We start from the raw sequence: 13,921 nt of genomic DNA, 5'->3' as shown, positions 1-13,921 counted from the left end.
TCAAATTTTGCCATGATTGAACAAAAACCTTCAACTTTGCACCCCCTTAGACAATTTACAAAGAAGATTTCATTTATATTCCTGAGAGTTGTGTGTCTTTACATAGCTTCACATTTCCTTTGTGTAGTTCCATGCTCGTTAGAAGAGCTTCAACCCTTTCAAAACATGATGGAGCTTGCAGGTTTTATGGTCCATACATGCAAATAAAGCAACTTATCAATGAGCGCACCTTGGCATGCAGCACAAAAAAGTGTACTCTTTGTTTTAATTGAACATTAAATTCTTTTTGAACTTTTGCTTTGTTCAAAAGTGTAATGTTCACTCTCTGCATTTTGTGGCCTTTCACAATCTTGCACTCATCCAATTTTATCTATAATCTAAGAAATTATCAAATTCAAATTGGTAAGAAAGACCTTAAATAAATGGTAGCTCGAGTAAACAAGAGAAATATCATGTGCTCCATGCTTTCATGTTGTAAATTTATGCCATTATAGCTTGGATCTTATGTACGTTGTAGCTTACAACTTGTGTACATCCAAAAAGACATTGTTAAACTCTGTGTACTCAAAGGTGCTTGGTCTTTGATTTGTCTCCTTGGTAGCTTGTCTACCTTTCTTTCTTGTATCTTGTCCATTTGTCTTGTTTGTGCCTTCCAACATCACGGTATCTTATATGTGTAAAAATCCACCTAACAAACCTTGGATAGCTAGATTTTTCTTCTTCCTTGCAATCTAATATATTTCGGTCTCAGCAACAAAGGATTGTTTATATTAACCTGTAAATGCATTTACAAACACATTGTAAACAGTTAAGTACCCTTGGCTACTAATGCCAACAACATCACATGCATCAAATACTTTTTATGGGTCTACCATGTTTCTTAATTTTAAGCACTTTGTTAAAATTTTGAATGTTTCAATGCATACCAAATGACGATCCCTAAGAATGGGAACGAAAATCTCTCCTTGATTACACTCTTTACTTGCACAAAGTTTGTTAGATGCCTCTCTTCCAACAACCTCATTCATAAAATTCCTATAAAAAGTCACCAACCAAAAAGCATTAAAAATACAATAGCTATATTTAGTGTATGAAATGCTTCACAATTAAAAAATTATTAGAAGATAGATGCTGTGTAGCTTGCACCCCCCGCTTCCTTGATCCACCAACATATTCCGAGCTCTCAATTGGTTACAGGGCCTCGATTCTATGCTTGTATTTTAGAGCGGTTCTTTTTATTTATCCAATTTTCTAGTTAATGTATCAAGTTCTTGCTTGAGGGACCAAGTTTATTTCAACAAATTCACCTCCTCATTAATCAATCTTGTAATTACCTCTTGTGACAATTCTTTGGCATTAGCATATTTTTGGATCTCAACTTTAAAATCAGCAAGTTGTTTGTTAAGACTAGAACATGCTATTTATTTTTATGTTAGATTTTCAGGGATATTATGCATAATATCTTCAAGTTTTTAAATTTCCCCTTCTATCCTTAACAAGTGAACCTTCACTTGGGATTCGTCACCAATATGACCAATGCGTTTGCAATGACCAAGTAATCCTTGAAGACCATCTCCTACATATTGAATCAAAATTGACACATTCCCAATACGAGAGGAGAACTTGTTAAAGGATCCACTATATAAAGTCCATTAACAATCCATAGGTCAAAATTCCTTGCTCCTTTCTCTTGTAGTTGGCTTAATGTTTCTTTGTCAACAATCTTGTGGCCATTGCTTTGACATGTGTAGCATCCTCAAGTGCAACTTTAATGTGTAAGGTGCTTTTTGCTTCTTTTTTGTAAGATCTTGAACAAGAGCATGAGAGGATTCGGAAAATAGATTTGAAGATAATAAGTTTAAGCAACAAAGATTTGATATTAGAACAGGGCAAAATGAATTCTATGGAAGGAAGAAAGGTTTGAGATTCGAACATAACAATATGATGAGAAGAAGGGAGGAAGAAGGATGTAGGGGTTAGAAACTGATTTACGCACATATAAATGGTTAGGGGGAAGGATTGGAAGGGTTTCAAGTCATTTTTTGCACTTTTGGACATTTTTAATTTTTGAGGAGATTGTACCACGTGAGAGTTTTTGGTATTGGGGTTCACCTTGGGGGGTAAAGAGGGGTAGCTCTTTGGAGACATAGTTGGGGCCACCAAAGCCTAGGGGGGTGCACTTCTTAGGGGGTTATGGGACCCTCAATAGGCCTTGTTAGTTCTTAAATCTATTTTCCTAATTCACTCCTTATGAGGCCCTTTTGAGTCCAAGTATGCCCTAATGAAAATGTCCTATATGTCTTTGATATTTTGCAAAGTTTATGAACATTACCCTTCATCCATTTGTCACTCTTTATGATCAAATATTATTTTTAAGAAGCTCCTCTACCATTCTCCTTGACTAAGTGAACCACAAAGAATATTCATTTTCCACACATAAAAAAACCCTTTACAATAGCATCTATAAAGAAAATTTCATCAAGTTACAAAGCAATATTTGGCAAACCATAGTTTTGGTCCCTTTTAATTGAATGGGGGATTTCAAACACTTGATTACTCTAGTTAATGGTAATTTTCAAGAAGATTTCCCATAAAAGTCCAAAAGAGAATTACATATATTCCCTTTCCATGCATGCGAAGCAGTTTTGGCTTATCATGCATTCACTACCTCAATAATTGTTATTTTTCCAAACAATACGATATGAATACACCTATGTAATTTACTAGAAGCTGTAAGGCATTATGCAAGTTGAATTTAAGCTATGGCATATATAAAAATGTCCAAAACACTAAATAACTATTACCAACCTTACATGTAATTGTTGCCACATGAGCATTCAAAATCTTGATGAGATCTTGATTTCTTGCTAGGTACAAATAATATGGCACATAAATGGATTTAATAGGGTTGGCAATGTTTTTCGAGAAATAGAGAAACCATCTAAAGTTTTGTGTGACTTGTTCTTAGGAAGGAGGAAAATTTAGTGAATGATATATTGTTGTGTTGTGTTGCATAAAATTCTTTCTTTCCATTTGAGATGTAGCAATCAAATGCTCAAGAAGTAGTTATTTACTCCAAGAGTCATAATGCTAAGCTTCTGTGAGTTGGCCCTAGAGATAGTGATGTTTTTATTGCACATAAAATTTTCAACATGAATTAGGACTTGAATGGGAAGTCTACCAAATTGTTAAAAAAACTGGTGCTTCTTTGGGAAGCATACAATCATTACCAAGAACTAGCTCAAACTTATACTTGTGCTGGCCATTATCCCTATGTGATTAGCTATATGTACATGTTCCCCTTGCCATGTTCATGTCGACCTTGTACATTTCTCATGGTTGTGCCTTTTCTTTTCTTTGATTATCTTACTAAATGGATTTATAGGAGGGTCTAATTGCTTGATTCCATCAGCCTCAAGGGTATTTGATCCCAATTGTGACTTTGTTTTCTCTACATTAATGTCCTCTTTGGAGCTAGATGAACATATTCTCACTGAATCTTTTATTGTACAATGGTGATCACTTTGATTTCTTATGTTTTCCAACGAGAGTGATCATCTCAAGGTAGTTGTGATGAAAGGACATGATTGGTTGTAATTTGGAGGGCCTTCACATAACCATATTATGTTGCATTCAACTAGGTGGAGCCTCTTTGCCTCTAGATAACATCCTAAAAATAAGAGCATGTTTTTGGATATATGGATAGAATTGTAAAGTCCCATGTTGTGCTTCAAGCTAGTTTGTTACACTAATAACTTTGGACTGGTAGCAATGAAATACACAATTTTTATGATGCATTGTAGCAACTGCTATAATTGTGGATAGCATTTTGTTCTTCATTGGCCCCCTCGTAGACATTTGATGACATTGCATTTATTTTAATGAAGAATTCTAATGCAGTTCTATAGTGCTCCCATATGTATCTTTCCCAAACAAAATATTTGAGTGTAGGTTGAGGTTATTACTTGTGCTAACCTATAAATTTCTAAAAATAATCTAAATCTCAATTTAGGGCCAAACAAACTTGTGAGGTTTGCTTAACATTCCTTGAGAAAAGTTTTAATTTCACCCATGTGTCAAAATTTCCAAATAAAGTACATGGTTTGTAGCACTTTGCATATTGAAAACTTGCATAGTTCTTGGACACTTGTCACAATTTCCAAGGCTACAACAAGTGCTACAAGCATTACTTAACAAGAGAGTTTTGATAAATTTAATTTGACACAAATTATGGTTACTTGTTTGCTAAAACCTCATACATCTATTCCCATTATCTTGAAATCCATGTTTTTGCTTGCCACTGATTACATACTTTCAATATAGTCCCTTTGATTGTATGTGCTTTTAGTATACTCCCTTGATTATACATGCTTTAAAACGGTGAGTCATTCCACTTTACCTAGCTCCAAGGAGAAACCATCACGTCAGCATTGGCACAAATTTATTAATGCTTTGAGGCAAGTCACTAAGTCACTAGTCAATAGATAAACAAGGATTGAGGCATTCGATGGATAACAAAATTGAGTACCAAATTGTCAAGCAAGAAAATCACTCTTCTTAGACATCATATTCATGATTGTTATGGAAATATACTTGATATAAAAAGTCACATGAAGACATGAGAATATGTTACTTATGTAGGTATATGTGACGTGGTATGGATTAAAATATAATTATAACTCAAGTATTTAATGCATTAGCAATATAATGTTGTAACAAGTTAGGAGGTGATCCTGTAAAACATATATCTTTAACTAGGGAATGGAACATATCAAATGAAGAAACTGAAAACAATGATATAATTCTGGTCCAACAAAGAAGAATGCTCTTCTGCAAGATTTTCAAAAGGAACTTTTCCCATTCTTTGATCGATCAAAGAATTGGAAAATATGAATGTCTATAGTCATTGCACAATGTAAAGAAATAGAGCCAACTTCCTACGCCTGACATTTGTTCACAGCCTCTCGAAAAGTGAGGGAGCTCAAATTTCAAAAGAAATGTTTACAAAAGTACAACCACGAAATTGTTAGTATGAAACTGGTAGCAGTACATCCTCATGTTACTCCCCCTTTTAACATCATCGACTTGAACTCTAGAAAATCAACTTTCCTATCGTTATTGGCATCGACTCGATCTATCATAGACTGGCATAACTGTAAGCTTCGCTCCATGCCCATGTCCCGAAGCACGGCAAACAATTCCGCGGCGCAGATGTATCCGTCCCGGTCTTTGTCAAACACATTGAAGACATCCATGAGCTCATCACCATCATGCTGTTCAGTAGCCGAGGGGAATTCGGCGGAGGAGTTTTGGGTGTTTTCGAAAAGGAAGTGGTAAAGCTTGACGAAATCCGCGAAGTAGAGGCATCGGTCGTCCAGCTTACCGTCTGCGCAATCTATCAAGGTAATCAGAGTGTGCTGTCCTATTTGCAGACCCAGCACGCTCAGAAATTGGTGAAACTCGTCCCAACTGATTTGACCATCGTTGTTTGCATCAAATGCGGAAAATATTGGCAGCAATCGTTGCGCTTCAAGCTCTAGTACGGATTCAGGATTGCGAGCAGTAACCTTTTTTGAATGAGCGGCGCTGTCTCCGAATCTCATTCCTGACTGAGGTGTAGCGGACTGGCGATCGCCCGCCGGCGGAGCACCGACGGGATGAAGCAAAAGGACACAGTCGTAGTGCCAGGAATAGTCGATGAGAGGTAAGAGGCTATGCATTGCTGAACTGCGAGAGGGAGAGGGAGAGGGCATCTGTCACCGATATACGACTTAGGGTAGAAGTATCCGGCTGAGGTTGTTAGGCGAGAAGATTCGTGGTGAGGTACTATACAGGGAAAGGTGACAAATGCTTGGAATGCAGTGTACCCAGTGATATCTGCGACATTAACCAATGTCCCGCAAGATGTACTTGGGGGAGAAATATCCTGGTGAGGTACTATGTCGGAGCGATGTTACTTATGGATTTGGGAAATGGCTGCTAAGAAAACGGTGAGCTCGCATAGGCCCCTTTGTGTGGGTGTGACGTTCCTATTGGCCGCTAGCACCCCACCTTGGCAACGAGGTCCCTCCAATTTTAATGCATTGAGAAATTTGGGCAGCTCCTCAGTCGTTTCGCAATTTTCGGGCTTTCTCAATTTCTGTTCGTGGTCCCATTACTTATGGCCATTTGCTTTTCCATTGCCTTGCACTCCTGTTTTCATCAATCATAGCCAACTCCTTCTCCACATCCAAGCGGCACCTCTATACCTTAATCTCGCCATAGCCTAGTACTTCGCCATAGCCAAACTCCTCTTCCCTCTTGCCTATTGATAGTTCCACGAGCCTTCATCTCAATGGTTCAAGCAATCAATTCGCTTTGTTCAAACAGTAGCTTCATTCATTGATATGCTCAAGGGTGTGATGTGTCAATCCTAATCGCGCAGCGTCCGAGTAATCGTTTCCATTTTGTTCACAACCGATTATGAACAGTAGCTTCTCTCATTGATATGCTTAAGGTTGCAATGTGTTGATCCTGAACGTCCAGCGTTTACTTTTATTACCCACGTTCCACCCTCGCAACAGTTGCTTTCCTTTCTTTCTTTGAATACCCATTTCCTTCGGGCAAGCCTTTTGAATGAATATGATATATCCACTCACCTTGTTTTGAGCAAGTAAAAATGGGACAATAGCCATTGTCTCACCATCAATGACTAGGGTCACTGGAGATTTGATGCACATTGTCAGATCAAATCTTTTTCATAATGGTAAATGGCAAGCTACAAAGTGACCATCAATTGATTGCCTAGTCTACATCACACCTGGGAAACTGATAACAACAGAAGAAGGTGTGGTCAAAACTACTAGGAAAGTGCATGGCACCTCAAGTTCCCTATCGTCAACAATGGGTTGAAAATCAATGAAAACGACTCTCAGCCAATTGGCTGTCGATCAACATTTCAGCAACTTCCTCCCCATAGCCACCTCCTACCCTCGATTCCCTATATTGGGGAGGCATGAGGCCTCAGATTTGTCTGTGTAATCATACCTTCTATGCATAAAATGACCACAAGTTACCACACGATCTTGAATGATCGAATGGTTGGGATTCAATCTACCCAATCCAAGCCTTTGACAAAGGTCAAGCAACTACCCTTGTATGCCAAGTACAAACAAATATGCTAGCTTATGGTGTGCATGTGCATCCACAACCCTTCTCAATAGCTCTATACTGCATGCAATTGAATTTTACCAACCCCACGTAAAGGCCCTAGCACACTTGCAATAGTCCTAATGGTCCAATCATGTTTCAACTATCAAGGGGTTCTTGAGATCGAAACCATAAGTTGAAATGAGCGCTACCTAGATTTTCAATGAGAGAGAGAGAGAGAGAGAGAAGATCAACTAATTAGTTACAACTCTTCATAATTGTAAAAACTAACACCAATTTGCATTATTTATTCTCACAAAGATTAAGGGAACTTGAAAACATAAAATAAGTTATTACCAATTCGAGAAATTGCACACCATTGCATGTCATAGACCTCAATGCATGCGACAAGTCTATTGGTCCCAATTTTTTGCAAGAATCTAGATCCTTAATATACATCTTTTTAGAGAAGGTACGTACCATAATCTTCTAGTGGGAGACAAATATATAGTGGCCCGATGCTTACACAACGAATCATTAAATTATTATGATGACAAGATTTCATGAATCTTTTTTCTTTATATTTCCATAATTTAAAAAAGTGCAAGATGCTTTCTTCTTATAAAAGGGTGTTTCTTGAATTTACACAAAGATGGAGGTAAAGAAAGTACTTGATTTATGTTGATGCCATTGTATTTTGTGCATAAAGAACACAAATGGGTGTGAAGAAGTATATGCTTTCTCACTTTAAAAATGGACATAACACTCACTGCCGAAGGGTGCTTCTCATCTCTTTTCCATTATGAGCCTCTCAATGACCTACATTATGTGGACCTACATCTAAAGGCAAGTTTGTGTCAGCTTGTGTTGTAAGGATGATGGGTGCTTATGGTTAGTCAATTTAGTGTTATATGTTGTGGTAGTCTACCTCAAAATGCAATTCAATGGAACTATGTTGGGGGGCAAGTATGTATTAGCCTATGCTATGAGGATGATGAATGCTAATGGGTGTTCCATTCAATATTGTTTTTTTTTTCAAACAGATTACTTCATTAAGTATGAATGAAAACTATAAGAGCAAGCTCTAATGCGGGAGTACATCATGCCATGCATGAGAAAAAAAAAACCAACTCAAAAAGAGCTAACCAAAATCCAAGGTGGAGGTTGAAAATACCACCTCAACCTTAAAGGAGACTCAGACAAGAAAAGAGATCCTCTCCAAACTCTAAAAAAAGTATCTCTCCTGGTTGTAGTTGCTCTGGAGGATCCCTGCATGCTTGCCCAGATGGCCATCAGAGTGTGTATAGTATTAGTCCATATACTGGCCATAGACTAGGAAGGGTGAACCTGGGAACCCTTCATCGCCTCCGTACATTTGGCCCTCAAAGTATGCCAAGCAGTGATGCTAGCTAGAATCTCCCAAGATGTGTCTACCGAGGCATGAGCAGCTCTGAAAGGAGTGAAGGGAACATCCTGGAGAGAACATGACTTCACAGAGTGTCATCATATAATGAAGGTTGAGTTTGAGTCATGTCCCTCAAAAAACACATGAGGGCCAGTAAGAGATAACCATGCCACTAACCCCCAAGTCATGAAGAAGGGTGCTCTATGAAATATGCTAAAAATTCCTAGCAACACCCTTCTAGATCGCCCTCACCTGTCTGCACTCCTAGAGGCAGTGCTGAACTAAGTCAACTATTGTGTGGCATCGAGGACAAGTAGGGTCAGTTGGATCTCCACACGTTCACTACAATCCCTCTAAGCCAAAAGAAGAGAGTGATCTTTCTGTTCCTAAGGGATTTCCAGAGCCTCCTCCAAAAGTTTTTCTACACCTCTATAGAAATTTGAAAACTTTCCCAATGAGGATCTCTGGAGGGCCTCCAACCTCTACTGCTAAGGTGAAATCCCTTGGCATTTCTGATTGTGTAACAAAAGAAGGGGATGCTCTTCTCTCGGTGCCCTCCATCAATCCATTCCCACTCCCCTTGGTCCCACTGTAAGAACCTAATGGGCCCACCTTAATAAGGGTATAGAGGTTCCCAAACATTGAAAGTAGAGCTAGCATTGAAGATAAAGTTGTGGCTTGTAGGGAAGGTATAGCTAGCATTGAAGATTAAGATGTGGCTTGTAGGGAAGGTATAGCTAGCATTGAAGATTAAGATGTGGCTAAGGCAAAGGGCATACAACCTGGAAATAAATATTATAATTAGGTGCTTTTTGGCCAGATCCACAAAAAGTGGTCATCAAGTGTTTTCAGATGCTTAGCAAAAGTGGAAAAAAAACTAAGAGGTAGGCGCCATCTGAAGAGCCAAGAAAAGGCATAGTTCTTGCAAGCCATAATGCAAAAGATGTAAGGCTTGAAGAAGGAAACATAAGAAGAATTTGCAACCCTATAAAGTTCGTTGATGGTGGAAAAAGTAATCTCAGCAATGCAACGGTGAATGTATTAGAGGTATAGCATGCATCATATAGATACAAAAAATTAATGCATGCCTTTATAAAGAAGTTGACTAACTCTAGATAAGAACCCTAATAGATTATTTGTAAGAGTAGGAAAAGCTAACAAAGGAATTGTGTTATAACCAATAGGAAGCTATTGAGGAAGATAACAAAGGAATTGCATTATTAGCAATAGGATGCTAGCAATTTGACAACCTTGAGGAGAAATATGAGGAGATGAGATGCCTCTAGGACCAATTATCATTGGTAATAGCTAACCAAGTTCAAGTCTTAGATGAGGTTAGACCCACATTGCCTTGGGACAATTCTATTGCTACGACCATAGTGATCTGGCATTGTAGTAGGATATTAAGAGATAAATGGCTCAATAAACTAAAATGATCAACCATTGCAAGGTATTAGGACACATCATAGAATACATTTATTTAAAAATGACCATGGCAGTGATTCTCCCACCATCACCTCCCTCCCTCTTGTTGCGCTCTCCCCTCCATCCTTGTTGCCCTCTCTTTCTCTTCCCTACCTCGCCTCCTTCTCTCTCTACTCCCCATTGTCCCTTGCATGTTCCTCAATCCTCCCCTAACTCCATTTTCTATCCCCTAGATCACCTTTATCCCCCCACCTGCTATTCCTACTCCCTTGCCTCACCTTCTCCCTCCCTTCACCCCCCCACCCCTCTTGCTTCTATCTACTCTCCCTGCCCCACCTCACTTTCTTCACTGCGCCTCGCCCTCCTAGGCCCCTTGACTTGCTCACAACCCTCTTAGCTGAATACCCTAGCTCTCTTCTCTACTCCCAACCCCTCTCGTCTCATCTTTTCCCCTTTGAACCTCTCCTTTATCCCCTCCCTTCTTCGCCTACCACCTCTCAACCCCTCCCTTCCTAGCCCATCCCTTCTGAGCCTCTTTTTCTAATTGTTCCCTCTCTCATCCCTCACTCTTTTAGCCTTATACATTAGTCATACGTGTAGAGTTATTTGTGTTTGAGTTGGCCTCTCACCTTTTATTGATGAATGGATACCCTTTTAGCCAATCCTTGACTGCTTCCATCGACTGCAAGAACCTGTGTATTTTCAAAAGATGAGTTGTTGAAGATCTAAAAGGATGTGGAGTTTTAAAGTTCCACCACCCTCTTTACATAGATCCATGGGTCCCACCCTTCTAGATGACAAGCTAGGGATTTGAATTTTGTGGACTTACCTATATACTTCACTCCTTGCCTTTTTTATGTTTGATTATTGGGATGGGGATTCTTCCACGTGGCTTTTGGTTCTCCTGAGGCTACGAGCAGAGTGCTAAAGGCTAACACCTTAGCACTTGGATCCAGGAGAATTGGCCTTTCACCTATTATGTTGGATTTCAAACCTATAGAGGAGGACACATGGGTCACTTCTCTATTCATCAAATTTCCCAATCTTCCACAGTTTTCTAATTGACTCCTTGCCATGATTGGAGCTACTTTTGGTGTGGTCATAGAGATCCCTCCCTTCCGGTTTGCCTCATCCAGAGTAGAGGCAATCAAGTGTAATGGGGTTCCCAGAGTTATGGTTATTGTATTTAACCCAAACATTATAGTTGAAAATATTATGCTTCAAAGTCATTGTTTGCTTAGGTGTAGCGAGGTTCAGGGTATTTTTTGTATATAGGTATCTTGCATGACCCATAACTTATGCATTGCTCAATGGAATTAGGCAAACTTTGCCTTCAAGTTGTAGTACACATTCCAAACTTGAACATGAAACCAAAAAATTATGGAATAATGATTTGGAACGAGATCATTAAAGCATTACAAGTGCTATGTTGCATGTGAATCATGCATCTTGAAGACTATAGGATATAGCAATTTATTCAAAAACATCAAAATTTTGTCCTGTACATACATGCAACCAAGTATGAGACACGGTGAAATACAAGAAAATAAGCATTCCCACCCATGCAAATAGTGTTCGATGGGTATGATACTTTGCAAAAGACTTAAAGTAAACAATATTAAGTCATGTGCAAAGTATCGTACCCATCAGACAAAGGCACATACAATGGGAGCAAGAAAATATGTATTTATTAATACTCAAGTATGAGAGTATGCGGGGGAAATTAAGCATGCCCAATGGTGCAAATGGTGTTTGATGGGCATGATACTTTGCATGATACTTTAAGTGAATAAGATTAAATAATGTGCAAAGTTTCACCCATCCAACAAAGGCTATGTAATAGGAGCACACCGATGTGTATTTCTTGATACTAACATATGAGACGTGGTGAAAAATAAGAAAATAGCATGTCCAACCATGCAAATCATATTGGATGGGCATAGTACTTTGCATGTGCCTTAAAGTGAATAAGATTAAGGGTGTGCAAAATATCATACCCTGATTGTACCAAAGGTGCATGCGATCAATTGACTATACAGTTACAGATAGACTTATTTGGCATACTGGACCTAGCTCAAGATGAAGCTATTAATGTAGATGGGTCATTGTTTGCTTAGGTGTGGCCATTTTTGGTGAGGTTTAGGGAATTTTTGTATATAGGTATCTTGCATGACCCATAACTTATGCATTACTCAATGTAATTCGATAAACTTTGTCTTCAAGTTATAGTACACATTCCAAACCTAAACATAAACCAAAAAATTATTAAATAACGATTTGGAATGAGACTGTTAAAGCATTACCAGTGCTTTGTTGCATGTGAAGCATGCATTCTGAAGACTATAGGATATAGCAATTTATTTAAAAACATCAAAATTTTGTTCTGTACATACATGCAACCAAGTAATCATTCAAAAGTACACTATGTGATCTTCTCTTCAACCCAAGGACACACCTAAATGAGAAAATCAGGCATGGATTAACTGGCCTCCAATGTTGTGCTAAAGTGATGCACATCCATTTGAGGGCACACTCCATAACTTTTTTTTTAAATTTGTTGAAAACCAAAATGGATTGAAAATTTGGAATCCAAACTAGTGGGACTACTGCATGGTGGTCTTAAAACATTGATAGTTGTTGGTATTGGTATCTAGATTCACCCTAAAATGGAAGAAGTTGAAAATGTATAATTTGTGCATGTGCAAAGATCTTTTAATAAATCCAACACTATTTACAATTTTGAATTGTTTCTTTTTCCATGCACTTGCTTGCTATATGGCTCATAAGCATGCCAAAGTTCATTGCATTTCATAATACACAGCATCAAGCCTAATAGCATGCCCTTTGGCCTATTTGTGTTTTGAAGCATTTGAGGCCACATTGCACTTGTTTGGGATATCCAATTTTGTTGACATGTATCGTCGGAGGAGGGAAAACCAGTGATAAAAAATTTTGCTACTCTCGTGAGTTTTGAATTTTCACACCTCGTGCCCATCAAATCTTGGAAGATTAAGTACCTCCAACCTACCCCACCCTGCAACCCACATGCACCTTAACGTGACCTTGCGCGAACTTTGGTTTGGTATTGTTTTCTTTCTGGTAAGTTGTCATCTATTCTTTGCTTGCCTCACCAACTAGCTTCTCATGGTCTATTCTAGACTAATCATGGCCATGGCATCAATCGCAACATACAGCTCGCCATGGCTTGCAAGAGAAGAAGACAGAGGCTACGAGACAGGACAAGAGTCAGATTGAAAGTCAAGGAAAGCAATGGCATGGTATCGAAATGGAAATGAAAGACACTTTCGCAACATCTGCGAAGGGAGAAACAACGAGAAGAAAGAAGACTCCTTATAGAGCAATAGCAGGAAGCAGTTGCAGATGCACACATTTGATCATCGCCATCAGAGCAAAGAACAGGAACTGTGGTGTCATGATTGGTGGGAGCATTCGAGGCAGCAACATTAGGCCATTCAGGTGAATACCAGTCTCGAGTCTTCACAAGCTTTAGTGCACCCTAAAATTCATAGAGTAACAACCCTAATGACACCTATGGAGATGCACGCCCAAGAGTCGATGCTCTCTAACATGAGAAATGGCCTACAAAAGGTGAAAGGGGTGCACAGCTCAGTTCAACTAGCTATAAAGAGGGTGACATTAGCTATGTTGGTTTCCCCTGAAACAAAGGAGAAATGGCTTGAGTGCACAATGTCAAAGATGTTGTCAATCAGAAGGACCACCATGGCTCCAGCGGTTGAACATAGAGTAGAAGCAATGCATGATCATCCCGATCTGATAAGTCTATGGGCTTCAACAGAACATAAGAAAAGGAGAGACAACCTAAGTGCAAAAGTCATTGCTACAGTGACGACATTTTGGCACAAAAATACGACGGTTTCTCCAAATAGAAAGGACATCTGTAAAAAGCAAATGGGATGCAATGTGTTTGAGGAGCACATCATA

The 13,921-nt window shown here is 38.9% G+C and overlaps 1 protein-coding gene across 1 annotated transcript; it reads right to left on the bottom strand.

Moving 5' to 3' along the window:
- Window positions 1-4,981: 4,981 nt before the first annotated feature.
- Window positions 4,982-5,807, bottom strand: LOC147889122 (calmodulin-like protein 3). Its single transcript, XM_087392061.1, has one exon. It carries the CDS (start codon window positions 5,751-5,753, stop codon window positions 5,055-5,057), a length of 699 nt encoding a protein of 232 aa, XP_087248187.1. The 5' UTR covers window positions 5,754-5,807; the 3' UTR covers window positions 4,982-5,054.
- Between the last annotated feature and the right edge of the window lie 8,114 nt (window positions 5,808-13,921).

Source organism: Dipteris shenzhenensis, chromosome 20 (assembly GCF_047967505.1).
Source record: "Dipteris shenzhenensis isolate YYH24624 ecotype China chromosome 20, Dip_SZ_1.0, whole genome shotgun sequence".
Lineage (NCBI taxonomy): Eukaryota > Viridiplantae > Streptophyta > Polypodiopsida > Gleicheniales > Dipteridaceae > Dipteris > Dipteris shenzhenensis.
This window is presented reverse-complemented; position numbering and strand designations above follow the sequence as displayed.

Excerpts from the sequence above, each read along its gene's own strand:
- LOC147889122 (XM_087392061.1), bottom strand. The coding sequence starts at position 5,753 with ATGCCCTCTCCCTCTCCCTCTCGCAGTTCAGCAATGCATAGCCTCTTA.